This window comes from Prunus avium, chromosome 2 (assembly GCF_965620075.1).
Source record: "Prunus avium chromosome 2, drPruAviu1.hap1.1, whole genome shotgun sequence".
NCBI lineage: Eukaryota > Viridiplantae > Streptophyta > Magnoliopsida > Rosales > Rosaceae > Prunus > Prunus avium.
Window position 1 is genome coordinate 38,624,716 of NC_142285.1, and position 24,850 is coordinate 38,649,565.

General features: G+C 39.4%; 6 protein-coding genes and 1 non-coding gene across 8 annotated transcripts; 4 read left to right on the forward strand and 3 right to left on the reverse strand.

Annotated features, from left to right (window-relative positions):
* Positions 1-502: 502 nt before the first annotated feature.
* Positions 503-1,075, forward strand: LOC110756578 (dirigent protein 16-like). Its single transcript, XM_021958016.2, has one exon. It carries the CDS (start codon positions 527-529, stop codon positions 1,073-1,075), a length of 549 nt encoding a protein of 182 aa, XP_021813708.2. The 5' UTR covers positions 503-526.
* Positions 1,076-2,260: 1,185 nt separating this feature from the next.
* Positions 2,261-3,608, forward strand: LOC110756724 (dirigent protein 24-like). The gene has a single exon (XM_021958186.2). The coding sequence runs from the start codon at positions 2,314-2,316 to the stop codon at positions 3,562-3,564; it is 1,251 nt and encodes a 416-aa protein (XP_021813878.1). The 5' UTR covers positions 2,261-2,313; the 3' UTR covers positions 3,565-3,608.
* Positions 3,609-4,344: 736 nt separating this feature from the next.
* Positions 4,345-4,540, forward strand: LOC148297003 (U2 spliceosomal RNA). Its single transcript, XR_015834260.1, has one exon. It is a non-coding gene; the product is annotated as a U2 spliceosomal RNA (small nuclear RNA).
* On the reverse strand, positions 4,380-5,929 carry LOC110756709 (dirigent protein 25-like). Its single transcript, XM_021958166.2, has one exon. The coding sequence runs from the start codon at positions 5,538-5,540 to the stop codon at positions 4,716-4,718; it is 825 nt and encodes a 274-aa protein (XP_021813858.1). The 5' UTR covers positions 5,541-5,929; the 3' UTR covers positions 4,380-4,715.
* Positions 5,930-6,039: 110 nt separating this feature from the next.
* Positions 6,040-10,447, reverse strand: TRM18 (Phosphatidylinositol N-acetyglucosaminlytransferase subunit P-like protein). Of its 2 annotated transcripts, none has more exons than XM_021957962.2 (5): positions 9,981-10,447; positions 9,157-9,235; positions 7,384-9,026; positions 6,950-7,127; positions 6,040-6,819 (listed from the first exon to the last, which is right to left on the reverse strand). In XM_021957962.2, the coding sequence occupies exons 3-5, from the start codon at positions 8,953-8,955 to the stop codon at positions 6,227-6,229; spliced, it is 2,343 nt and encodes a 780-aa protein (XP_021813654.1). In that variant the 5' UTR covers positions 8,956-9,026; positions 9,157-9,235; positions 9,981-10,447; the 3' UTR covers positions 6,040-6,226. The 2 variants fall into 2 exon arrangements, with proteins under 2 accessions (XP_021813654.1, XP_021813652.1); XM_021957960.2 differs by having other exon boundaries at positions 9,147-9,235.
* Positions 10,448-12,782: 2,335 nt separating this feature from the next.
* Positions 12,783-20,485, forward strand: LOC110756668 (glutathione S-transferase DHAR2). The gene is made up of 6 exons (XM_021958120.2): positions 12,783-12,950; positions 13,054-13,144; positions 13,313-13,456; positions 13,770-13,887; positions 13,994-14,134; positions 20,203-20,485. The coding sequence occupies exons 1-6, from the start codon at positions 12,893-12,895 to the stop codon at positions 20,287-20,289; spliced, it is 639 nt and encodes a 212-aa protein (XP_021813812.1). The 5' UTR covers positions 12,783-12,892; the 3' UTR covers positions 20,290-20,485.
* Positions 20,486-23,297: 2,812 nt separating this feature from the next.
* Positions 23,298-24,850, reverse strand: LOC110756703 (uncharacterized). The gene is made up of 3 exons (XM_021958158.2): positions 24,569-24,850; positions 24,285-24,390; positions 23,298-23,652 (listed from the first exon to the last, which is right to left on the reverse strand). Exons 1-3 carry the CDS (start codon positions 24,602-24,604, stop codon positions 23,510-23,512), a joined length of 285 nt encoding a protein of 94 aa, XP_021813850.1. The 5' UTR covers positions 24,605-24,850; the 3' UTR covers positions 23,298-23,509.

The window sequence follows — 24,850 nt, forward strand, 5'->3', positions numbered from 1 at the left end:
GTGACATGTACAAATTTAGGGGTATGGATTGGTTCTCTAATACATAAGACAATTGTCTAATTTAATGGATTAAGTATCAAAATTGTTAAACCATGATAGTTAGTTCAGTTTAATTGATATTACTTTCTAGTTTTGACCACGGATTGGCTTTAATTATCTATTAAGTAGTGATGAGTAGCTTATAATACTTTACTATTACTACTATTTATGAATAAACTAGTGTAGACCCACACACTAGTGGCTTTTCCATTTCACATCTAAGTAATTCCAATTACCCACCCCATGTATACCAAATCCACTAATGTCTCCTCCTCTTATAGATGAATAAACTACCAACAAGTACAAGGTAGCTAGAGACACAATCTCAATAATGAAAATGGCCAATCACCCTTCCATGCTAACCATGGCCTGCTTCCTCCTCCTAGTCACTACCACCACGAACCAATCGTCTGCGGCGGCCGCTCGAAGCCTAGACAATTCAACCCCAACGCACCCTCACCACAACCATCACGAAATCACGTTCCTAATGCGAGATGTGCTTAATGTGACTCACCCCTCATCCAAGTCCAAACCTGCAACAACTAAAGTAACTAGTCAGCTGCCCTTCTCAAAGCCATTAGGCTTGTTTCCTCCAAATGGAGGAATCCCCCTCCCTGAAACCAATCCCACTACACAATCCCTAGATTTACCCGGCATCGGACTATTTTTCCCAGCTAGGGCAACACTTCAAGAACTGGAGTTCGGGATTGTAACCCTGATTGATGAGGACATGTTTGAAAGTTCAGGGTTTTACGGCTCACAAGTGATTGGAAAAGCACAAGGGATATATGTTGCAAGCTCTGAAGATGGTAGCAGTCACATGATGGCCTTGACTGCATATTTTGCTGATAGTGAATTTAAGGATGGATTAAGATTCTTCGGGGTGCATCGGACGGATGTGCATGAAGGGTCTCATATTGCTGTAATTGGTGGCATTGGGAAGTATGTGGGTGCAAATGGCTATGCAACAGTTAAGGCAGAAAATGCAGGGGAAGAAGGCAACAAGCTTCTTAGGCTCAAAGTTTATCTCAGCTAGTACTAGTAGGAACCTTGTTAGGTAAAAGTCATGCAGATCATATATATGAGATCATTAAATTGTTATGTTCTCAAAGAACTGTTATAATTGTAGATTTCTGGTTTATCAGATTTCAAAGAACTTTACAAACAGACATCCTTTCAATTATGAAACAACTACTTTTTTCCAATGAACTTGGTTTTGTAAATCGACTCAGCTGTATTTGGGTTTATATAGGATCTTTATTGGGCTAAAATTAACTGTACTAAACTTATTTTTGGTGGATGAAAAGGTCGTGCAGATTGTAACAGAGATTAAATATGAGATGTTGGAACCTGAGCAGGCAAAGTTTATACTCGGCCAATCCAACTTTTGTTCCAATGATTTTCAGTGCAAAATGCATGGGATAATCAAAGTAATAATTAAAAGCTTCAATGATTAGAAACCAACATTATTATTAACACCTCATGCTATCAAATGAAGTTGTGCAGTTTTCTGTTCAAGTATGACACCAGATGATGAGCAATGTCCCAGTTTCAAACTTAATTTGATGAAAAGTCTACCATAACTCAACTTAACATAACCTTGATCAGTTATAGTAACATAATGAACTTGATGCAGGCCTTGATTACTCAAAGAATCAGTAGAATTACGACTCTTGAAAGAGCACATATGGGTTTCGTTTTCCGCAGCCTATGATTATGCTACGGAGTACGGACGCTGAATAACCTTTCATTACAAACAATTTCCAGGTTCCAAAGAATCACATTCCCTAGTTCTGAAGACAAAAACCCACCTGTCACAGACATCTTGCGACAGAAGATTATATACACATACAAATAGTTTTTCCAGACCTGAAATTGGTATTTATGTTTACTGTTTTACCATTTGCATATGGTATGGTTTTACTTACTGTAAATGATCTCTGGGTAAATCTGCACTAGTTTATCACTCAGGTCATGCCAAAACTAGAGGCTGTAGTGGATGGCACCTAATCATTCTCATACCAGTACCATCTCAAGTTCTTAGCTACTAAAAAAAACAAGTACCAATTCCATTTGATATGGGAGTTGGTTTTCCAACCAAAGACACCCTGCAAAATAAAGGGTGCAACAACTCCATCACTTTAAGAGACTCTAGGAAACTATATATATTGCAACACAGAACGTTTCATTCATCAAGCACAACTCACTGAAATCCAATACATTCTCTCAAGAGCCAAGACTCAATACAATTCATTCCTTCAAAATCCATTGAACATGGCCAAGTCTCTTTTATCCACCTCCAAGCCGCTCAAGGCCACACTTTACATATTGGTCCTAGCCATCATCCTTGGACATGCCAACTCAGCTAGGATCCTTGATGAGGCACTTCCTGAAGCGTCCAATCCTCTCCCAACACCTGTCCCCACCTCAAATCCTCAGACAAATCCCACTACCTCATTGCCAAGTGGCCAAATTCCCACCATCGCCCCCACAACCACAACCGTTGATGACACGGAGGATGATGCTGACTCGCCAATTCCAGAGACTGATGTGGCACCACCAGTAGTCCCTCCTGTCACCACTGTACCAGAAGCTGATTCACCACAACCCGAGACTGAGGAACCTGCCACCGTGCCAGCACCCATTGCTGACGTAGCCCCTGTTGCTGGGGTGGCACCCGGTGTAGGTCCTGCTGTCACATCACCAAGTACCCCAATCCCAGTCACCACACCCGTGGCAGGTCCTATCCCCACATCACCAACTGGACCCACCACCCCAACCGCCGCCGCTGCCAGCGCTACTGTGGCAAAACCCGGCGCGGAAAACCCACATTTGTCCTTCTTCATGCACGACATTCTAGGAGGATCACACCCATCAGTCAGAGTGGTCACTGGCCTGGTAGCCAACACAGTTTTCAACCCCGCTTTCTCCAAGGCCAACAACAACATCTTCCCAGTCAGCGGCGGGACCCCGTTGACCAACAACAACATAAACGGCTTCCTCAACAATAACAACATCCCAGGCATCGCAGGCCTCACCGGCCTCACCAACTCACAGAGCAGCACAGTGATCCAGAACAGCGGCAACAACAACGTCGTCAGTGGCGGCAGCAACCAACCCTTCGTCACGGCGGGCCAGCTGCCGACTGGAACCACTCTCCAGAAGCTCATGTTTGGCTCGGTGACGGTGATCGACGACGAGCTGACCGAAGGACACGAGCTCGGTTCTGCCGTGCTTGGAAAGGCACAAGGTTTTTACTTGGCAAGCTCGTTGGACGGGAACAGTCACACCATGGCTTTCACTGTGTTGTTGCATGGCGCACACGATGAGGTGGAGGACACCATAAGCTTGTTTGGGGTCCACCGTACTGCCTCCCCTGTTTCTCACATTGCTGTGATTGGTGGGACCGGGAAGTACGAGATGGCTACTGGGTATGCGGCCATTGAGAGCCTTCATCAGGAGGACCAGCACACGACTGATGGCGTGGACACTATAATGCAGATCAGTGTTTACCTCTCTGAGTAGTTGGGTTTGTGTGTGGGAGTTTTATTTAGCAGTTGCCTGTTGTGAGCTTGAAAATGTCAATGTGTAATTTGATGTATCTTTTTAATGTATCTTTAATTGAATGAAAAATGAAAACTTTCTGTTAAAAAGCTCTGGGTTTTCTATCTTATGATTCTTATCAGACTTTGTTTCTTGCTTATTTAAACAAAGATCAAAGTGAATGTGCAGGGACCCTGTTTTTCTTTGATCCAACCAAAGCTGAATCCCACCATGGGATTTGGTCTATAACCCAACAGTTGATGTTTTTCAATTGCATAATATGAATTAGCTCCTCTGCATTTTTGGTTCAAATTGACAAATGGAGAGCAGAGATTTGTTTGAGTTACAAGGTAGTTGTTTGATGGGAGAAATGAATTGGTGATGCAAAGCCAGGCGCAAAGCCCTGCAAAGGTTAAACATAATCTGAGATTCTAGACCACGCTAAGTTCTCCCTTTTCAAAGGTTCATCATTGATAAATTTGATATGAACTGATTTTTCTGTACTAAAAAGTTAAGACTATTTCTTCATCTTGGTCAAGAAAGCCTGCACATGATTTGTTTTTTCATAATTTCAGCCGTCAACAATGTTGCTGGACCAACATTTGATATTGAAATTTTGTTATAAGATTCGTAAGATTCAGCCCTCGTAGCACCCTTTAAGCGTTTGTTGTTTGTAAACGTTGCGAATCCCACATCGGCTGAACTAAACAAGTAGGGAAGTGAATGGGCCTATAAAATAAGGAACAAGAGAAGAGAATAAGCATACCTTTCTCGGCCTTTTGGCTAAGATCAAGTGTAGTATCTGTTCTTATCAGTTTAATATCTGATACGTGGGCCAATGGCCCACACGATATTAAATTAATTTCTTTAGGGGGAGGGCCCACTACAGTAGCTTGCTACTGGGGTCCTCGCGCGTCGCCCAAGCGTTGCACTACTGCATGGGCCTGGCGCACCCCACCAAATCAAGTTTAAAATTGACTCGGTAAATATGCAAAGCTGAAAGTAGTCCGGAAATAAAATGCAATCATTTTTACTGTGAAATCACATACAAATTACAGAGCAAATTTTTACTGCTCCTTTTGGGATTCTAAAACAAACTTGAAATACAAATGCTGCTCAATCAATCACAGAAATTAGTAAGTGAGATAAACTGTGAATTGCAGCAGAGTCTCTGCCCCATCAGTTTGCTGATTGGAAGCAGGGAAGGTCTTGACTATGGCAAAACCTTTGGCATTCACATACTTGCCAGTGCCACCCATGATGGCCAAATGAGACTCTGATACAGCCGTCCGATGAACCCCAAAGAAGCTCAGGCTATCGGCATAGCTCCCGCTTTCGAACATAGCCGTGAACCCCATAGTCTGGCTGGTACCATCTTCAGAGCTCACCACATAGAAACCTTGTGCCTTCCCAACCAAACCAGAGCTAAGCTCATGCCCTTCAGTCAGCTCATCGTCAAACACACTCATGGTGCCAAACATGAGATTTTGGAGCACGGAGCCTGGCTGGAGCTGTCCACTGTTTATCGGGAAGTTTCCGAACCCGCCATTGATCCCGTTGTTTTGTGCCACATTTGATGTTGTTCCACTTAGCCCTGTGAGAAAAGGGATGTTGTTGTTGTTGTTCTGGGGTACCCCGTTGTTGTAAGGTAGGACTGCCCCATTGGGTTTGGCAAATGGCAGTTGGCCATTGGCTGCAGGGCTGTTGACTATCCCGGTCATGGCTCGAGCCGTGGGGTTCGATCCTCCGAGGATGTCGTGCATGAAGAACATTAAGGTATGTTGATCAGCAACATTAGCATTGATGATAGGTGTCTCGTCTGTATTGGACGCCAATGGAGGGACTACAGGAACTGGTAGCTGCTCCTCCTCGAGAGTTCGTGCTGATGTGGCAGAGAAAATGGTGAGTGTGAGAAAGAGTAGGTAGGCTGTGACAGAGAAAATTTTGTGAGCTTCCATTTGATTAAGAGAGGGGACTAAAATATGGGAGTTGAAATATTTTGTTCTTTCTGTTTTGGGTTATGGATTGAAGGGTGTTGTGTGGATGTATGTATAGATTGAGATTTTGAAAGGAGTTGGTCAGATGGAGTTGGTGTTAATCTTTCCTGTTTAGTGTTTTGGTTTAGGCGCCTAAGAAGTAAGACCCTAAAGTGAAGAGGAATGGTTTGGATATGGACAGAGGTTTAGGTAACCTAAGAAAGATCCTTGCTTTCACAAGGCTTGGAATCTTTGATATATCCTAGTAATTAGCCACACAATTTCAGGGATATTGGCTTCTAATATTGATTCGTCTATAATTTTATGTTGAGCTTTCAATATGGTTATCAAATTCTTCTATCTGGCCAATGCTTTAAACATATGCATAGACAGATCCATAATGGAATGCCTTCTATCAGGGCAATGCTTGATACCAAATCTGTCGAGCGAGTAAGTAGTTTTCGCTCAAATTACTGCAAAGTACTGAATTAGAGAGAGAAGCTCAAATTGCACCACATCTTAATTTCACTCATGTATGAAAAAATTGAGTCTGTACATATATCCTTTTCAAACCCTTTCACTTGATCAAAACTGTTGCTACATACACAAAAATATCTTTGTCTAACTTGTACACAAAATTATTCTACCAAAAAAATAATCACTAGTGTTTAAGAAACAAACTCCGTTACAAGCTCATCAATCAAGAATCTCTCTATTTCTGTACCAATACTGTCAATATCATCTCCCAAGTCTAACTCCATTTCGCTTCCTAGCACCTTTTCTGCCAAGTCATTTCTTGTTTCCTTCTCTTTGCTAACAAGCAACATCCACAAATCTTCCTCTATCATCTCCTGGCCTGCCCTGGATCTAATCCTTCTTGATACAGGCTTTGTCCATGCGGGAACACCCATACATGGCTGGAGAATCTCCATTAGCCCTGCATCTATACGGTCAAACAATAGCCTCCTGTCTGACCTTTTCCATGCCATTTGATCACCAAACTTCTTCTCCAGGGTCTCAAAGACAGAAAGGCTTACTGGCCATTCCGGAGAGTGCCAGGTACCAAAGTCCATGGTTGAGTGCCTATCATATAAACCTATCTCTGATAACACATCAACAAGGTAGGAAAAGTCTCTACTTTCTTCAACTCTGAACAGTCTCATTAAATCCTCATTTTCTCTGTAATTGCTGGCTGATCCTTCATTAGTATCATCATCACTTGACACAACTCCAGATCCTTCCGAGTATGTATCAGAGTACTCTGATTTCAAAAATGCGAGTTGCACATACAAGTTTAGTATGGAAATATATTGCAAATCAAATCATCTTCAAAAGCATGAAGAAATAAAATTAAGTTGATAATTTAGAAATAGATCTTCTAGTCAACTCACCACCGATGTCAACATTGAGCTTTCCCAGGTATTCTGGTGGAGGTGACCTCTCTCCTCTAAATGGTGGTTCCAGAACTGAAACTGGACTAGGCTGATAAGCCTCCTCCAAGCTCATCATACAATCCAGCTGTGTGGTGGAGCAGTGCAAAAGAAAAGAACTTTCTTTGTAAGATATTTCCTGCAATTTTACAATAGTTTAGAAGAAAGTGTCACATGACAGTATTGATATCATGAATAACCAAGCAACGAGTAATTTATTTTTCTTAAAGATATGGATTATCACAGTAAACTGATACAATAAACAAACCATATAGAAAAGCTTTGACCAAATAAAGAATACGGAAGGGGCATTGGGAGGGTAGAACTATCACCACTGTGCAGCCCAGCAATATGGACAAGGGACTACCTATATTCTAAAGAAAGAAACACCAAACCTGTTGAACTGAAGTATCAGTGACGTGAAGGAAAGAATCATCTTTTTTGTCTACAGAGATGCAGGCTCTGGCTCCAGATTGCCACTTCTCAGAATTTCTTGAAGCCTTTTCTACCGCGTGATTGCCTTTTGATTCCAGGCCAGGAAAAGATTGGAATTTCTTACAGATGGATCTCAACTTTATAGGTCTAAAACCATCATTCTGGTTGAATCTGTACTCCCTTGACTTATGCTGCCCCAATTTAATAGACCCTTTCCTCCTGAAATTCCACTCATTGCAAAGAGCTTCATATTTATCTTGATGTGTTCTAAACTTACTAAGATCTAAGTTTTTAATGTCACGCGTAACAAGCTTTCTTTTTGGTTGAAAATGCCTACCAAGCTTGTAATCCAATTTTCTTGGCCCTGTTTTGTGGCCAGGCATGGAAAGCAAATTCCCAAGGGTAGTGCCTCTGCCAGCCATTCCTATTTCTTCACACTCTTTAGTCATCTTCCCTTGTTCTGAAAGCTGCTTCCTGGCTTCCTTGGCTACATATGACTCATCTGAATAAGAAAAGGACTGCTCTCTCAAGGAAGGAGGCCTCATCAATTCAGATTCCACTACAATGGAGTTGCAACCTCTGGATCCTAACCATGACACCTTTGTATCAATGTTGGTTTTGTTGCACCCAGTATCTATGCCAAGCTTCCCCATTATTTCCCTAGAAACTTTTGACCTTAAGCTTATTGGTTCCATGTCATATGCCAAGTTCTTCCTTTCTTTTACTGGAACATGTATTTTCCCACTACCAAGACTAGGAAACTCCGTGCACTTGCTATCACTGGAATGAGAAACATCGAGGGAACTCAAAGAAGGGAAACATCTTGCAGAATTCTCAGCCTTTCCATGCTTCGGTCTCAAAACAACAATTCTAGTAAGGGGAGAGCATCCTTCTTTGTTTAACTCCAATTGAGATCTTGAAAACTTACGTAAATTATAAAGACCAGTTTCTCCAAGGGATTCTGCACCAATCCCACTCTCAAGTTTTTGAAGTAAAGTAACATTTGGCTGTTCATGTTTCCTCCCTGATTTCCTACATAAATCAACATTTCCAGTGCCAGAAGTACATGATGACTTCGAGACTGTTGTGTTCCCAAATAGTGAGTTAGAAGGGGAAACTTGCAGATTATCCAGATGCTTGTTAAACAAAGAATTGCCCCATGGGAGACATTTCGGGAAATGATCATCCTCATAATCCATCATTTCTGGTGATACTTGGAATCCGTTCTGCGTTGTAAATTCCATCTTTGCTTCTGAGAAACCTGTGTATGTTTTTCCCTTTTGAACTGACAGGTTATCAAGCTTGTCTGCTTTTAAAGTATCTACTACTTCAAAAACATCTTGAAATTCTTTCCAGTCTACTTTCAACCTGAATGAATGACGCTTCTCTCTGACACCAATGGAAGCAACTTTGTGTAGGTAATTATCAGACAGCACTCTTCTTTGTTTTTGGACAGGTGGCTGAGGGGGAGATTCATCTTCCAGACCCATTAAGTTTGCTATAACACTTGGTGTACCTGGTGCAGATTCCATTTCTGTCAAGGATTCTTTGATCTATACAGGCACTGTGTGCACTTTACTTTCTAGTAAATGCAGGAATGTATCTGCACAAAATCAGAGAATGCTTGCTTGGTGAAGAAGGGAAAAGAATATAACACAAATATCCCAAGGATTTTTTTTTTTGGAAATCCGTACAAGAATATAGCAAAATAAGAGTTGCTTACTGTATCTTACTCTGCAGTCCTGCTGCAGCTATGGCAAATAGCAGATGGTAAAATTGGAGGATTTCCAGCTTTCTAGACCCCCCTGTTGCCTGCAAATGATTCTACAATACTTCAATAAATATGCAATAGGATTGTAAACATAAACGAAAACCAAATCAAATAAATAAACCAAATTACAAAGCGTTAACACCACAAAGAAAAACACTTTGATGAGAGAAAAAAAAGGCTATTCTTCTCTTTTCCAGATAATACCCTTCCAATCATTTTGAAAACAAAAAAGAAAAGGGCACACCTTATAAAACCCAAAAACAACAAAAAGAAAAAAGATTCAGTGAACCCCTTTTGAGACGTCCAAGCATCTATACGATCATTAAACGAATTTCTCGAGACCTAGTAGATACAGAACAATAAAGTTTGAAGCAGAGACCAAATTATTAACACTTCTTTTGGTATGCAATCATTGGAACAACAAAGAAACAAGCTCAAGTAAATTAAGTAAATGGAACACAACATCATCATTGCAATTTTAGACCTGTAAACTTCAAAACGCACACTGCCATAATATGATATGATCATAGCAACTACAAAAACAACAACAACCACCTCAACTTTGAAACAAAAGACAAAACTAAATCATTTAGATGCCACCATCACAAAGCAATAAGCATCACTACGAAAATCCATTGAAAACAAAACCATCTTTGACAAAACCACACGCAATATCAAAACCCAACATGAATTGTGAATTTTTATCTCTCTATTAATAAAGCCCATGAATAAGAAAAACCCCAGAAAATGAAAACTCATGAATTAATAAAAGGATCAAAGGCTTACCTTTCTAATATTGGTCAGGTACCCATAATTTAATTCCTCCACCAAAAGCAACAATCTTTATACAACTCGCTTCATTGTTAGATTATAATTTAATGAAGTAATAACTTCAGCAGCCACATTCTGGGTTTTCGATTATAAATCAACCAAGAAAATGACACGCCGGTATATCCGCAAATCTGGGTCAACAAAATAACTTTTTAAAAAGAAAGTCAAAAGTGTAGCAAATTTTGTATTTTTGGGCACGGAAATGGTTGAAGCATAAAATCTGGGAAATGGGTTTTGGATTTAATCCTTGGATCAAGAAATGAAGCGAAGAATCAGTCTTGGGCTCTGAAGTAGTAAACAAGAAATGATTGGGACTGTAGAATACAGAGAGGCAAAGGTGGCGTTGTTTGGCTTTGGCTTTCGTGGGGGGGTGGGGGATCGTTTTTTTGTATTTGTTTTGTCGTTCTTGGAAATATTACCCAATTATTTAATTGTCCTGCTTGCGTGACTCCCGCCACAAGGATATGGTTTTTTATGAGGATTTGATGAGAGCTTTCAAACTTTTACTAAGAGCAGGCATGGAGGATCTGTATGGGTTGATTTTGTAGCAAAATAGGGGGTGGAAATAGAGGAAATATTTGTACATATATGCGGTAAGTCAATGCATATGATTGCATGGGAAATTGGTTTTGAGGTTTGACTTTTACTAGGGTCTAGGGCCTACGACCTAGGGGGTCAGGTGCTCCTGGGTTTTTGGAGATTGGGGAAAAAGTGGGTTGGGTTTATTACTGGATTACTATAAGGCTTGGGCCTGCTAGATTGTGGAACAAAATTTGGTCCAAAATAAGCCAATCTTAAAATAAAAATTGACATGGGCTTGACCAGCTGCAGGTCAACTACATTATACTTGTGTACAATTTTAGGTCTATCACATGCAAGAATTCTATAGTGAGAGCCTTACATGATACTTCAGCATGGACACTGTTAGGTCAATTGCATGATAAAGTAAGGTTATCTTGTGCTTAGATTTAGAAGATGATATTTAAGGGGTGGATAAGATACATATTTATAAACGATAAGTTACATGTATGGGAGGAATTTTAAATAGAAAAATTATTTTTGATGAAGTATAGTCAAATTCTTACTGTGAGTATGGAGTAAATCCTCATACATATTCGAGGATTTACTCAATTGTTAAAGCGTTCAATGTGGCTTTTGAGGCTATTTCTCATTTTTGAGAAACACTTGTGTGAAACATGGATAATATTGTTTTTTTTATCCTCGATCAATCACAATATACCGCGCGTGATAACTTTTCAACGTGACAATTTGTGATTGACTGAAAATAGCAAAATAGTATATTTCTGATTCGCACAAGGTTTTTTTTTCCTTTCCCCATTCTCCCCTGTGGACAAAAGTATCCATTGAACATTAAAACGTGAGTGAGTGGTGGCCCCAAATTATTTGAAAAAGGAATGACACCATGATAGTAGGCAATATCAGAGTCATATCATATAAAAAGTCGGTTAATTGAGAGTGAGCATTCATATATGCTTTATCAAAAGTAAGAAATCATGAAGATTCAGTCACTTCCATATATGACTTTTTAATATTATTGGGGAGAAATATGTGGTAGAAATTGGATCGGTTAGAAATGCAAACAAATGATTCTATTAAATATGTTGACAAGTAAATAATCCAAAGGCTGGCTTGGATGTACCATCCATTACTTATGTTGCTCAACATTATTGTACTTAAGCTATTGCTATTGTTAGATATTCTCAAATCAAGCAAAAAAAAGCTTATACTTAAAAGATTAGGACAACATGCAAAAAAATCCCATATCATTTTTCTAATTTTCATCTAATATTCATAAAGTGGAAATAATTTAAAAAAAAATTAATTTCTTTTTATTTACTAGTTTAAATAACCTTCCATTTGGATAAGAGAAAATAACTCAGAATTTAACTAAAAGTCGGGAATTTAAGAGGAGAAATTGACAATTCCCTTGTTTGGCAACTTAAGCATGGAATTTATTAAATGATGCGCGGAAAAAATCATAGAAATTAGGGCATCAAATTCTTGAGTTTAATTTCCATCAAAATAGGCGTCATTTTACAATTTCCATAGTGCCATTTACAAAATTCGACATACATAAATCCAAACATTGAAATCTTCAATTGCCAGAAATTGAAATGATGGAAATCTAAATTCCATCATTTTAGAATTCTATGTAATTTTCAATTCCTTAATCCAAACGGCCAAACGGAGAGTAAAAGTTTTAAAAAAAAATTACATTGGGAGAATATTGTTATGTATTTGGTTAGAAATTAAATTTTGTCTAGAAATCTTTAATATAAAAAAAGAAAAAAAGGACATTCCGGTTACTAAAAAAAAAGGTGAGTGAAACGAGGGCCGCGTTATGAATGCAGCCAATGTTTCAGACCATGTTCATAAAAAAGAAAAAAACAATTTTTACGGGTTTTTTTTTGGCTGCAAATTTATGTTAATATAATTTGCTTTCGAAGTTCCCTTTTAAAAATATATATATATATATTCTTTCGAGGAGGTTCCACAATCTGTGGTTGATCGCTTGACACATAATCGACTGCTGAAAAAATCGAATGTCGTTGCCAAGCTAAAGGTTGCAGTTGGAGAATTCATTTCTTAATTAATGTTAATTTAGCCAATCACATTTCTTAAATAATTTGCCTTGAAAATATTAAAAGTCCTTTTGCTTTATTTACAAGTAAAAAAAGAAGAAGTTATATTTGATCTCAAAAATACTTTAGTGAAGAAATTTTTGGGTCAAACACCGACCAATGCGTTAATAAATACTCACAACTGCCTCGGCTCTTCCAGAACATAACCCATTTAGCTATCAGTTTTCCTATATTCTACTCCCTCACTCTCCTCTGCTTATCACAATGGCTATTGAGATTGCTGTCAAGGCTGCTGCTGGCGCCCCTGATGTTCTTGGCGACTGTGAGCTCACATTTCTCCTACCTTTTTTTCTTCGATTTTCTTTCTGGGTTTTGATTCAGTTTTTGTTAATTCGGAAAATTTTTGTTTTTGGGTTGATTGATAGGCCCTTTCTGCCAAAGGGTTCTTCTAACATTGGAAGAGAAGAAAGTAACTTACAAGTTTCACCTCATCACTCTCAGCGACAAACCCAAATGGTATTTTTCTATGTTCTAAATTTTTAAGCCAATAACCGCATCCGCATGCACGCAGAGATTCAAATGTTTGATTTTGATTTTGATTTTGATTTTGATTTTAATGGCTTGTGATGTGTTGTTTTGAGGGTTTGAGCAAATGGGTTTGTGGTTGATGTTGATGCTTTGTAGGTTTACCGAAGTGAATCCAGAGGGAAAGGTGCCTGTGGCGAAGTTCGATGACAAATGGTTGGCTGATTCTGACGTGATTGTTGGGATTATTGAGGAAAAATACCCTGAACCTTCTCTCAAAACTCCTCCTGAATTTGCTTCTGTGTATGATTTCTCTCTCTCTCTCTCAAACACATTTGGAACATACTTGTTCTCATGGATATTGTTATTTATGTGCAACTGTAGCCTCTTTTATCCTGTTGTATTACTTTGATTTAATTGATGTGTTTTGCCCTGAAAACGCCTGAGCAGTAACCTTTTAAGCGATTTATCTTTAACTTTCTTTCTTTTAGGTTGTCAAAAGGCAAATTAACTTTTATTGATATGTCCTGTTGGGTTGTTACGGTTTTCTTGACTGAAATTTGTGAAGTTCCCTTTGTTTCTGAATATTTTTGGAATTTTTTGGGTGAATTTTCAGGGGATCAAAGATATTTGGTTCATTCGTGACATTTTTTAAGAGCAAGGATCCCAGTGATGGGTCAGAACAGGCTTTGGTTAATGAGCTGAAGGCATTGGATGAGCATCTTAAGGCGCATGTATGCGTGTTTATATAAAGGAAAAACAACTCTTTTTCTGTCTAAAAAAGTTGTGTTCTTTGTATTTGCTTCAGAATATGCCGTAACATGTTTTGGATGAAAACAGAGTCCATATATTGCTGGGGAGAAGATCACTGCCGCAGATCTAAGCTTGGCACCAAAACTGTTCCATCTCAAGGTGGCCCTTGGCCATTTCAAGAAGTGGACTGTTCCTGAAGACTTGACCAGTTACTATAAGTACACTGAGGTATGCGGTTCTCGTGCATGATGTTGCCTACTTGGAGCGGTATATTTTCAGTAAATAGTTGTTTGGCATGTATGTTTTATAAGTGGGAGATAATTTTGTCTCAGTAAGTTGAAGCTCCTTTAGATTATTGGCTACATGGTTGTTCATCTTTTAGCTATGTGATCATTGTTAGAAGTTGTCATATGTTGAATTTGTCTATGTTAATTATGTTGTCTAGTAGTCAATTAATGTGGCTAGTAATAGTCAATTAATGTTTGGCACCTACTATGTTTGGCACCTACAATATTTGGGGGGCTTGACTAGTTTGGTTGCCTAATTAGTTTGGTTGCCTAACTTGGTTGGTTGCCTAACTTGGTTGGTTGCCTAACTTGGGGGGCTTGACTAATGTCTTAGGAACTTGTATATATATGTGTTGATTGTAAGTAATGAACATAAGTGAAAATCAGAAAATATTCAACAACTCTCATTCTCTCTACTCTTTCCACTTTCTTCTCTCAATATTCTCTATGTTTTGACATGGTATCAGAGCAGCGATCTTGCTGACTCTAGTCTTGAATTGTTGTTTCCATCATGGGAGAAGATGATTTTTCCCATGTTGAAAGTAGCACCACCGATCCTACTACTTTCACCGAATTTGCTGCTCAAATGGCTGAGTTGATGAAGATACAAGCATCAACATCGAATACGACCCCGACCCCGACCCCGACTATTACCTACGAAACCTCTCCTGCACAAATTGGCATTAAGTTGGATGGCTCCAACTATGCCTTATGGTCTCAAGTTATTGAGATGTATGTTGCTGGCAAGGATAAGCTGGGATATCTCACTGGTGAACTCCCAGCACCTTCTCAGACGGACTCGACATTCAACCGATGGCGAACAGAAAATGCAATCGTGAAAGGGTGGCTAATCAACTCCATGGAGCCAAGATTAATTGGCAACTTCATTAGATTCTCGACGGCCAAAGGAGTTTGGGACGCAATAGCCACAACTTACTTTGATGGCTCTGACACCTCCCAGGTGTATGATCTTAAAAGACGAATCTCCCGTATGCGACAAGGGGGAGGTTCGATTGAAGCTTACTACAATGATCTCCAAGGCTTATGGCGAGAAATCGATTTTCGCCGTCCAAATGAGATGAAGTGCGAGTTGGATATCAAAAAATACTATGATATCATCCAAGAAGATCGAGTTTATATTTTCTTGGATGGTTTGGATGATCGACTAGACAAAGCCCGAAGTGATGTGCTCCAAATGAGTCCATTTCCTACAGTAGAGCAAGCTTATGCTCATGTTCGACGAGAAGATATCCGACAAACTGTGATGTTAGGAGCTCCAACACCAACCGGAGTAGGATTGGTAACAAAAGGAACATACCGACCCTCTCGCCCAATTCCAACTGCTCATCTCCAGCTACAGACAGCTGCCAATAAGACTACTCCACCTTCTCGACCCAAGGCTCCCACAGATGGGAGTGGTTGCACTCACTGCGGGAATCCAAAGCACACTCGAGAAACTTGTTTTAAACTACATGGTTATCCAGATTGGTGGGATGGTCTCAAGGCTCGTAAACTTGCTGCTGGAGGAACGGGTCGTGCTGCCCTTGTCACCTCGGATCCTCTGGTAACGTTAATTCCTCATGAAGAGTCTACCTCAACATCAGAAAAGGACTCTTCATCTTTCAGTAACTCAGGTAACTGTGGATATGTATTTCATACATCATATACAAGTGACTCCACAGGTTGGATTATTGATTCAGGAGCCACAGATCATATGACGTTTGATCCAACCGATTTTCTAAGCACAACCACACCACAACGAACAAGTATTGCCAACGCAAATGGTGTTACCTCTCCTGTGATTGGTGCTGGAACCATTGGACTCTCTCCATCCCTTACTCTTCAAAATACTTTGCTTGTCCCATCGTTGTCTAATAAATTGATATCTGTTGGCCAAGCTACTGAGCAACTAAATTGTTGTGTACTCATGTATCCCGATTTTTGTTTATTTCAGGATATTCTCACCAAGGAGATCATTGGTCGTGGTACTAAGAGAGGGGGGTTGTACTATGTGGATGATTTCAGTATGGGAAGGGCACATAGTGTGAAGCACTCATCGACTTGGAAGGATCGACAACTTTGGTTATGGCACCGGCGTTTGGGGCATCCGTCTTTTGGCTATATGAGACATCTATTTCCAGATTTGTTTTCGAATTCCTGTACCACTGATTTCCAATGTGATACTTGTATCTTAGCCAAGAGTCACAGAGTCTCTTATCCATCAAGTACAAATAAAAGTGTTGCTCCATTTGCTTTGATACATTCTGATGTTTGGGGTCCTTCACCTATCTCTACAACTTCTGGCTTCCGGTGGTTTATCACCTTTGTAGATGATTGTACCCGCATGACTTGGCTCTTCATGATGAAAAATAAAACTGATGTGTTCCCTATATTCCAGTCATTTCACAAGCAAATTGAAACTCAATTCTCTACCAAGATTCAAGTCCTTCGTTCTGACAATGGGGGTGAATATATCAACCATGATTTTCAGACTTACTTCCAGATACATGGCATCATCCATGAGACCACTTGTCCTCAAACTCCCCAACAGAATGGTGTTGCGGAACGAAAAAACCGACACCTCCTTGAAACAGCACGAGCTCTTTTGATTGGCGCTCATGTTCCTCGCCACCATTGGGATGATGCTATAGTCACCGCAGTGTACCTCATCAATCGAATGCCTTCCAAAGTTTTAGACTTCCGGACTCCATTACAAGCACTTGCCCAACATGGGCCCTTGCCCTCCGTTCAGATGCTTCCGCCCCGAGTTTTTGGTTGTGTAGCATTCGTCCACCTCCATAAGAATCAACGTGGCAAACTTGATCCATGTGCTCTCAGATGTGTGTTTGTAGGCTATGCTGCCCATCAGAAGGGATACCGATGCTATCACCCCTCCAGTCGTCGTACATATGTCACTTTGGATGTCACTTTTATGGAATCGGAAATGTTTTTTCATGATCCGATGTCCAACTCTTCGCCTCACAGAGACATACAAAGAGAACCACTGGGCAAGGAGGCCCTGGAAATTCAAGAACTTGAAGATTGGAGCAAAACGGATCCCAAAAGTCCAGAAGAAAATGTAACCTGCCCAAAAGCGACCGGTCGCCAGGAGCCTAGCGACCGGTCGCATAGAAGTTCTGAAGGTGAAATTCGAACCTGTACAAAAACGACCGGTCGCCAGGAGCCCAGCGACCGGTCGCTTCCAAGCGCTGAAGCTGAAATTCGAATCTGTACAAAAACGACCGGTCGCCAGGAGCCCAGCGACCGGTCGCTCCACAGCAGAGAGCACAATATTTTTTCCTACTTCGCCGACGATAATGATGAAGACCCCCCTCACATCTCAGTACCAGCTGATCAATCTCCTGAGAATACTCCTGAGGTACGTGATTCTACTACATCTACTGTTTTAGTTGATGAAACTGTTAGTTATAAATTACCTGATAGACAGAATCGTGGAAAACCGCCAATTCGGTATTCACCGGATAATGGCAAGGTATCAAAGTATCCAATTGCAAACTATGTTTCTGCGGAAAAATTATCTGCACCCCTCCAAGGCTTTGTACACCAGTTATCCGCAATTCATATTCCAACCAAAGTGAGTGAGGCATTGAAGGATCCAAAATGGGTTCAAGCAATGAGGGAGGAGATGCATGCTCTGGAGAAAAATCACACATGGACACTGGAGAATTTACCTCAAGGAAAACGGACTGTCGGATGCAGATGGGTTTACACTTTGAAATACAATGCTGATGGGTCAATTGAACGATACAAAGCACGACTTGTGGCAAAGGGATACACGCAGACATATGGTATTGACTATGAAGAAACATTTGCCCCAGTTGCAAAACTTAACACCGTTCGTGTGCTATTGTCCATTGCAGCAAATCTCGATTGGCCTCTCCACCAATTTGATGTGAAGAATGCCTTTCTCCATGGAGAACTCACAGAAGAAGTCTACATGGATATCCCACCAGGATACGTTACATCTACTCCTGCTAATGTGGTGTGCAGATTGCGAAAGGCATTATATGGATTGAAACAGTCTCCCCGAGCATGGTTTGGGCGTTTTACCGTGGCAATGAAGACTTATGGTTTTAAGCAGAGTAATTCTGACCATACTCTGTTCTTAAAACACAAGGGAGGAAAGGTAACTGCTCTCATCATTTATGTTGATGATATGATTATTACTGGGAATGATAAGCAGGAAATTTCTCAACTACAAAAATGTTTGGCAAAGGAGTTTGAAATGAAAAATCTTGGTGGACTCAAGTACTTCTTGGGCATTGAAGTTGCTCGATCAAAGCAAGGCATATTCCTCTCACAAAGGAAGTATGTTCTAGATTTATTGGCAGAAACTGGAATGTTAGATTGCAAACCTGTGGACACTCCAATTGTTCAGAATCACCGCCTTGGGGAATATCCCAATCAAGTACCCACTAACAAAGAAAGATATCAAAGATTGGTGGGACGACTGATCTACCTATCCCATACCCGACCCGACATCGCGTATGCTGTAAGTGTTGCTAGTCAGTTTATGCATTGTCCAAGTGAAGATCATATGGATGCGGTTCTTCGGATTCTTAAATATTTGAAGTCCGCACCAGGAAAAGGACTTATGTTCTCTAAGAATGGTCATCTGAATATCAGTGGCTATACAGATGCAGATTGGGCAGGGAATGTCACTGATAGACGATCAACATCAGGGTATTTCACATTTGTGGGAGGTAACTTGGTTACTTGGAGGAGCAAGAAACAGAATGTTGTTGCTTTGTCTAGTGCAGAAGCGGAATTCAGAGGAATGACCAAAGGAATTTGCGAACTTCTTTGGTTGAGAAAATTGCTTACAGAGATTGGATATGCACCTACATTAGGAATGCATCTACAGTGTGATAACAAGGCTGCAATATCCATTGCACACAATCCAGTTCAACATGATCGCACCAAACATGTTGAAGTGGATCGACACTTCATTAAAGAGAAAGTTGAAAATAAAGAAATTCAGCTTCCGTTTGTCAAGTCCGAAGACCAGCTGGCAGATATTTTGACAAAAGCAGTTTCTAGCAGAGTATTCCACAACTCACTGATCAAGTTGGGCATCGGTGATATCTATGCACCAACTTGAGGGGGAATGTTAGAAGTTGTCATATGTTGAATTTGTCTATGTTAATTATGTTGTCTAGTAGTCAATTAATGTGGCTAGTAATAGTCAATTAATGTTTGGCACCTACTATGTTTGGCACCTACAATATTTGGGGGGCTTGACTAGTTTGGTTGCCTAATTAGTTTGGTTGCCTAACTTGGTTGGTTGCCTAACTTGGTTGGTTGCCTAACTTGGGGGGCTTGACTAATGTCTTAGGAACTTGTATATATATGTGTTGATTGTAAGTAATGAACATAAGTGAAAATCAGAAAATATTCAACAACTCTCATTCTCTCTACTCTTTCCACTTTCTTCTCTCAATATTCTCTATGTTTTGACAATCATTGCTTGCCAGTCTAATCACATTGCAATAAGATGTGGTTCTGCTTACTGAGGTTTGGTGGTTAATCAAATTGTCTAGAAACTGTGCTTCTGAAGTCAGGCACGATGAGATTAGACGTGGTGCTAATCTCTTCTCCCTTCAGCACACCACCTATGTGTGAGAAGTCTGCAATTTTGGGAAAGTTTGTTCACTGGCATGTGTCTGAGTCTGTGGTTGTGCACTTTGATGCATTGCATCATTCTCAGTGCAATGCTATTTTCTGTAAGAATCGTAACTGACATTCCTCGTAAGGGCTTGCCTGTGACCGGCATTGGTGGAATGGTACGAGATCAATCGAATTTTATTTTGGTGGATGTACAGTAAACTTTGTATAAGAACCTCTCAAGTACTCACACAGAATATCAATGTTAAGTGCATTTAGTCTGTTGTCCAAATAGTGGAGATGGAAATCTCTCTCTCTCTCTCTCTCTGCATGTACAATGTGCACTTATGATTTTCTAATTATAATCTATGTTTCCTATTGCAGCTGCTCTTCTCAAGGGAATCTTTTGTGAAGACCAAAACTGAAGAGAAATATGTTATTGCCGGCTGGGAGTCGAAGGTCAATCCATGAAATAGTTCTAGATTATGAGGTCATGTCAAGTTTAGCTATGTACTGGGTGAGACGTGTGCATGTCAGATGTGGATTCTTAGCTTGACTTGGGTTATTCTAATGTCAAATAAATGTATTGATCTAAATCTATTATTAGCTTTGGTATCTGCTATTACTTGGTAACAGCAATGCACAGTATGCTGATTATGTTGTGTCATTTTCATCTTTTAATTTTTCTTAGGGGAGTTACAAGATCCTTCGTGGTAAAACGCAACCCCGTTAGGTGCAATATAAAGCATTGAAATACAGTAATTATTGTGGTAAAACGCGGTTATGGATGCTTAAACATGAAGGAAGTTGAAATTTCATCCCAAAATCAATGGGAAATGAGGGAAGAAGTCCAATATTTTCACATTTACATTCTCATACATCTCCGCATGTGTGGCGAATTTTGAAACTCAACGCATAGAGACGTGTAGCATGCGTGGCCGTTGGGCTTTCACACATGGCAAACCCACTGTAATACCATGAAGAGTTGAGGTTCCATCCCAACCTCTGAAATCAAAGAGAGACGGGTTAAAGGGTTGTCTAAGCCTAGAGGCTCTGTTTTGGTTGGGGACTTTCAAAATATGGAATGGTTTACAATGAAGCAATCAAGCTCAATCCCCCAGCTACTTTTATCTCTAAATCTGTCACCCATTGATTGACAATTCGACATGATTTGCACCAACACCTAGTCCCAAAAGAATTGGCCTATGAATTCAGGATCAAAGCCCCTACCTTCTTTACTCTTCTTTAAGATTGAACTCTTCCCATACTTGAACCTTATCAAGTATGTTATCCACTTCTCCTTGCTGTAAAGAGAAGAAAAAGTACTTTTTTCGCGGGGATTGTTTTTTTTTTTTTTTTTTTTCACATTAAAATTCGTATTCCAATATCTGAAAAAACCAGAAAAGTTGATCCCGCACTCATTTCTTCTGTCCCCTATTCCCTCGTTTCAAAATGTTGATTAAAGATTGAGCCATACCCTAGTGAGCTTGAAGGCCCTGGACCCCTGGGGTTGAGATGGGTTTGGGTTTGCCCTAAAAACAACTAATATCACCAGCCCACATAATGGGTTTGTGCTGTTTTAGACTTTTTTTTAAAATCGAATTGAGCCCTAATGTTATGTTTTTCACTTACGAATTGAGCCCAACTAGAACTGAGCTTTTTTCTTGTATGGCTTTTTACCTTCAACGTGAAAAAAATAATCATCTTTCACTCTTACAAATATTAGTCCCACTCCAATTGGGATGACAAAATTGTAACACTTTTATTTTATGAAAAATAAATTAAAATAAACAAAAATGACTGGACGTACGATGATGACATAGCCAAACACAGATGTCACTTTTTTAACCAGAGACAACGCAAAAACCAACCAAGTTAGTCTAGGGTATCATAATTTCATAAACCAACGACCATGATTTGTTCTTATTCTTATGAAACCACATGTGCAGTCGAGATCTTTTCCCAAAAATAAGATTGTAAAAAAACAAAAACATACAAACAAACAGAGAGACAAACAAACAAAGAGATGAAAAATACAGAGAGAGAAAAGAAAAAGGTATATGATTTGGACGACACCACAACGCATGCAGTGACCACATTATATTTATTATCATAAGCTCTTTATTTTCAAAATAACATAAATATATTTATAATGCCATTGCGATCATACACAATACAACAAGACAAGCCACAAAGACAATTCAAATCACTTTCGTCGACACATGAAGTTTCTAGGACACAGTCGCCCACCTGCCACTAGGCGACTAAGTTCAGAAAAAGAGCTGCGGACAGTACCTCTCTAGCTATAGTATTTACCACAATTAATGTAATTTCACTTGTTTATATATACTAAATATAGTAAAAAGGTTCGAGTCTCTTCACGCACACTAAATTTACTATTTTTTTGCCAACAGGGTCTAGCCCAATGGAAAATGACCTTGACTTGCAGACTAGAGGTCTAAGGTTCAAACCTCCATGACATCATAGTTGTGTGTGTGTGTGTGTGTGTGTGTGTGAGAAATCCTCCTCCCCTGTAATTTAGACTATTACTTGTACTAAATATATATATATATATATGGTAAAATTAACACATGTTTATATAGACTAAATAGTAGTATATTTTCTTTTAATATAAGCGATAATCTAAATTATAAGGGATATGGATTTCTTACATGGAGTTCAAACCTGAAACCACTGATATGTAAGTCAAGACCCTTTTTCATTGGCTAGACCTCGTTGGCTAAATAGTAATAGAATTAAACGTACGGGATGGTGGGTTTATATTAACCCAACATTTAAGAAGTCAAATCCAAAAACATTAAAGCTTCTGAAAGTGCTTGTAAGAAATTTTCAACTTGCTAGGTAAAAAAGCTCTTCTAGCAAAAGCAAGCACTTTTATGAGTAGAAATGTCTGTTCCAAATAGACCTTTAATCAGGGGAGGCCTTGAGCACATGTAGGGAAGGCAGCCGCCTAGGGCCTCCAAATTGAGAGGGCCCTCTCAATTTGTATAAACCTCTATATATACATACGTATGTTACTTTAAAAAAATTGTACTATATTAATTAATATTATGTTAGACCCAAATATTGTAAAAAAGGCCCAATTATTCATTGTAAAACTAAAACGGAGAAATTCAATAAATGGCTCATTATTATTTAAACTTATAGCTTAAGTCAATTAACTTGGTGGAATGGCAACTTTTAATATAAAAAAAGTTAAATTAAATTTGGTGGTTCGCTTAGGGCCTCCAAAACATTAGGACTGCCACTGCCCTTAATCACATCAAAAATAAAAAATAAAAAATTACATAGTTTCTCCTCTCAATTTCTAAAAAAGAATAAGTGATATAGATTCATGTATAGCGAGGTTATAATAAGGTCATTCAGATTCTCTATTATATTTTTGGCGCTCTTCTTTATTGTAGAAGGAGTGAATTGGAAAATTAATACTTTTATTTGAAAAAAGAGACTATGAAATATGATATAAAGCTAGAGTCCATGCTCTTTCGTATTATTTATTTTCATATAATTCCATAAACATAAAAGTTAAATATATGTGCATGGGACCGGATAATAAGACGATGATCTATCGATCTTATTGCCTATTGTAGTTTGGCTGCATATATATCTGAAGCTACCTACCAGAAGCCAAGGTAAGATCGCTTTCGATCCGTGGCATGGCATGTTATAACTAGTCGTCGGAATCTTTGGAATTCGATATCATCTTTTGGATCAATTGGCTTGTCTCTTCCTCTGACATTCGATCTCCTTTGTTTTGAGACTGTGCATATGCCTCGAAGAACTCCTGGTTCACTTTCTCCAGTTCACTCCACACTGCACCAAAATCATTCATATCATGATCTACGTTTAAGTTCACATATATAATTTATATTTTTATAAACATTTAGTTTGGCACAAGTTTGGATCATATAGAGGCTGCTTCTCTGAAGATTCTTGAAGGCCATAATCTAGTTAGGCTCAGTCTTATTTTCAATCAAACTGATATCCATGACAGAAGGTGTTCGAACCTAGTACCTCGGGTGTGAATTGCAAACAGCCCACCACTGAGTTTAATTTAGATCAGCGCAAAGGGTTACTTGGGTTATTAAAGTTGAGCTAGAATTAATATTCATTGTTTGCCATAAACTGCATAATGTTTTGCAGCTTTGTGTACGTGATTTACAGAACAAATTTTGAGTCACGGGAGATTATCAACCTCTATAACCATCACAGCCTCCTTAAGAACTTGTTTGATGCATGGCTTAATTATGTTTGCTTGCATGCATGCTATGATTATATTACCACAGAAAATTAACAAGAGAGAGAGAGAGAGAGAAGAGTCGCGGAAACACCTGTTTCTTCCATATTTTGGACCTTAGTTCCATGGAACAATATAATAACTACTGCTGAAACATGGAAGAAGAGAGAGAGAGAGAGAGAGAGAGAGAGAGAGAGAGAGAACTAACCGGTGGAGGTGATGACAGGCTCGATGTTTGCATGCTTAGACAGAGCTTCCATGCACTCTTCTTTACTCATGTGGTAGATCAGGCACTTCTCTATCAGGTGCTGCACCTATATTTTTAATGAATTAGGGCACCCATCATCCCATATCAGAATTAACACCAATAACAGAAATTGAAACATAAACATGTATATACATACAAATCAAGAGATTAATGAATATGGAATTAACCAAATCAACAAAATGAGCACTGTACATATGTATATAGTTTTATGATATCTCAGTTACCATGTGTATGTATGATGCTGATGAAGAATCTCCCATGATCTTCTTAAGTTAGCTACAACTCTAAATATTTTAACCACACAAATATAAAACGACTGGGGAGGGAGACAAGAGAGTATAATATGATTGGGACTGAGTGAGAGGGAGTTGCTATAGCAGCTACTGCAGTGTTTAATATAAGATACACAAAGGCAAAGCAGGCCTGAGAGATCACAGGGAGCTGAGAGTCATATATATATATAATATATGATTGGGGAGATATATAGATCAACAGATCCAATAGCA

Excerpts from the sequence above, each read along its gene's own strand:
- LOC110756578 (XM_021958016.2), top strand. The coding sequence starts at position 527 with ATGCGAGATGTGCTTAATGTGACTCACCCCTCATCCAAGTCCAAACCT.
- LOC110756724 (XM_021958186.2), top strand. The coding sequence starts at position 2,314 with ATGGCCAAGTCTCTTTTATCCACCTCCAAGCCGCTCAAGGCCACACTT.
- LOC110756709 (XM_021958166.2), bottom strand. The coding sequence starts at position 5,540 with ATGGAAGCTCACAAAATTTTCTCTGTCACAGCCTACCTACTCTTTCTC.
- TRM18 (XM_021957962.2), bottom strand. The coding sequence starts at position 8,955 with ATGGAATCTGCACCAGGTACACCAAGTGTTATAGCAAACTTAATGGGT. Across the intron at positions 7,128-7,383 it reads CTGATACTTCAGTTCAACAG|GAAATATCTTACAAAGAAAG; the intron begins GTTTGGTGTTTC and ends GTAAAATTGCAG. Across the intron at positions 6,820-6,949 it reads GCTCAATGTTGACATCGGTG|AGTACTCTGATACATACTCG; the intron begins GTGAGTTGACTA and ends TTTTGAAATCAG.
- LOC110756668 (XM_021958120.2), top strand. The coding sequence starts at position 12,893 with ATGGCTATTGAGATTGCTGTCAAGGCTGCTGCTGGCGCCCCTGATGTT. Across the intron at positions 13,145-13,312 it reads CTCAGCGACAAACCCAAATG|GTTTACCGAAGTGAATCCAG; the intron begins GTATTTTTCTAT and ends GATGCTTTGTAG. Across the intron at positions 13,457-13,769 it reads CCTCCTGAATTTGCTTCTGT|GGGATCAAAGATATTTGGTT; the intron begins GTATGATTTCTC and ends GTGAATTTTCAG.
- LOC110756703 (XM_021958158.2), bottom strand. The coding sequence starts at position 24,604 with ATGGGAGATTCTTCATCAGCATCATACATACACATG. Across the intron at positions 24,391-24,568 it reads CAGCATCATACATACACATG|GTGCAGCACCTGATAGAGAA; the intron begins GTAACTGAGATA and ends TTAAAAATATAG. Across the intron at positions 23,653-24,284 it reads GCCTGTCATCACCTCCACCG|TGTGGAGTGAACTGGAGAAA; the intron begins GTTAGTTCTCTC and ends ATTTTGGTGCAG.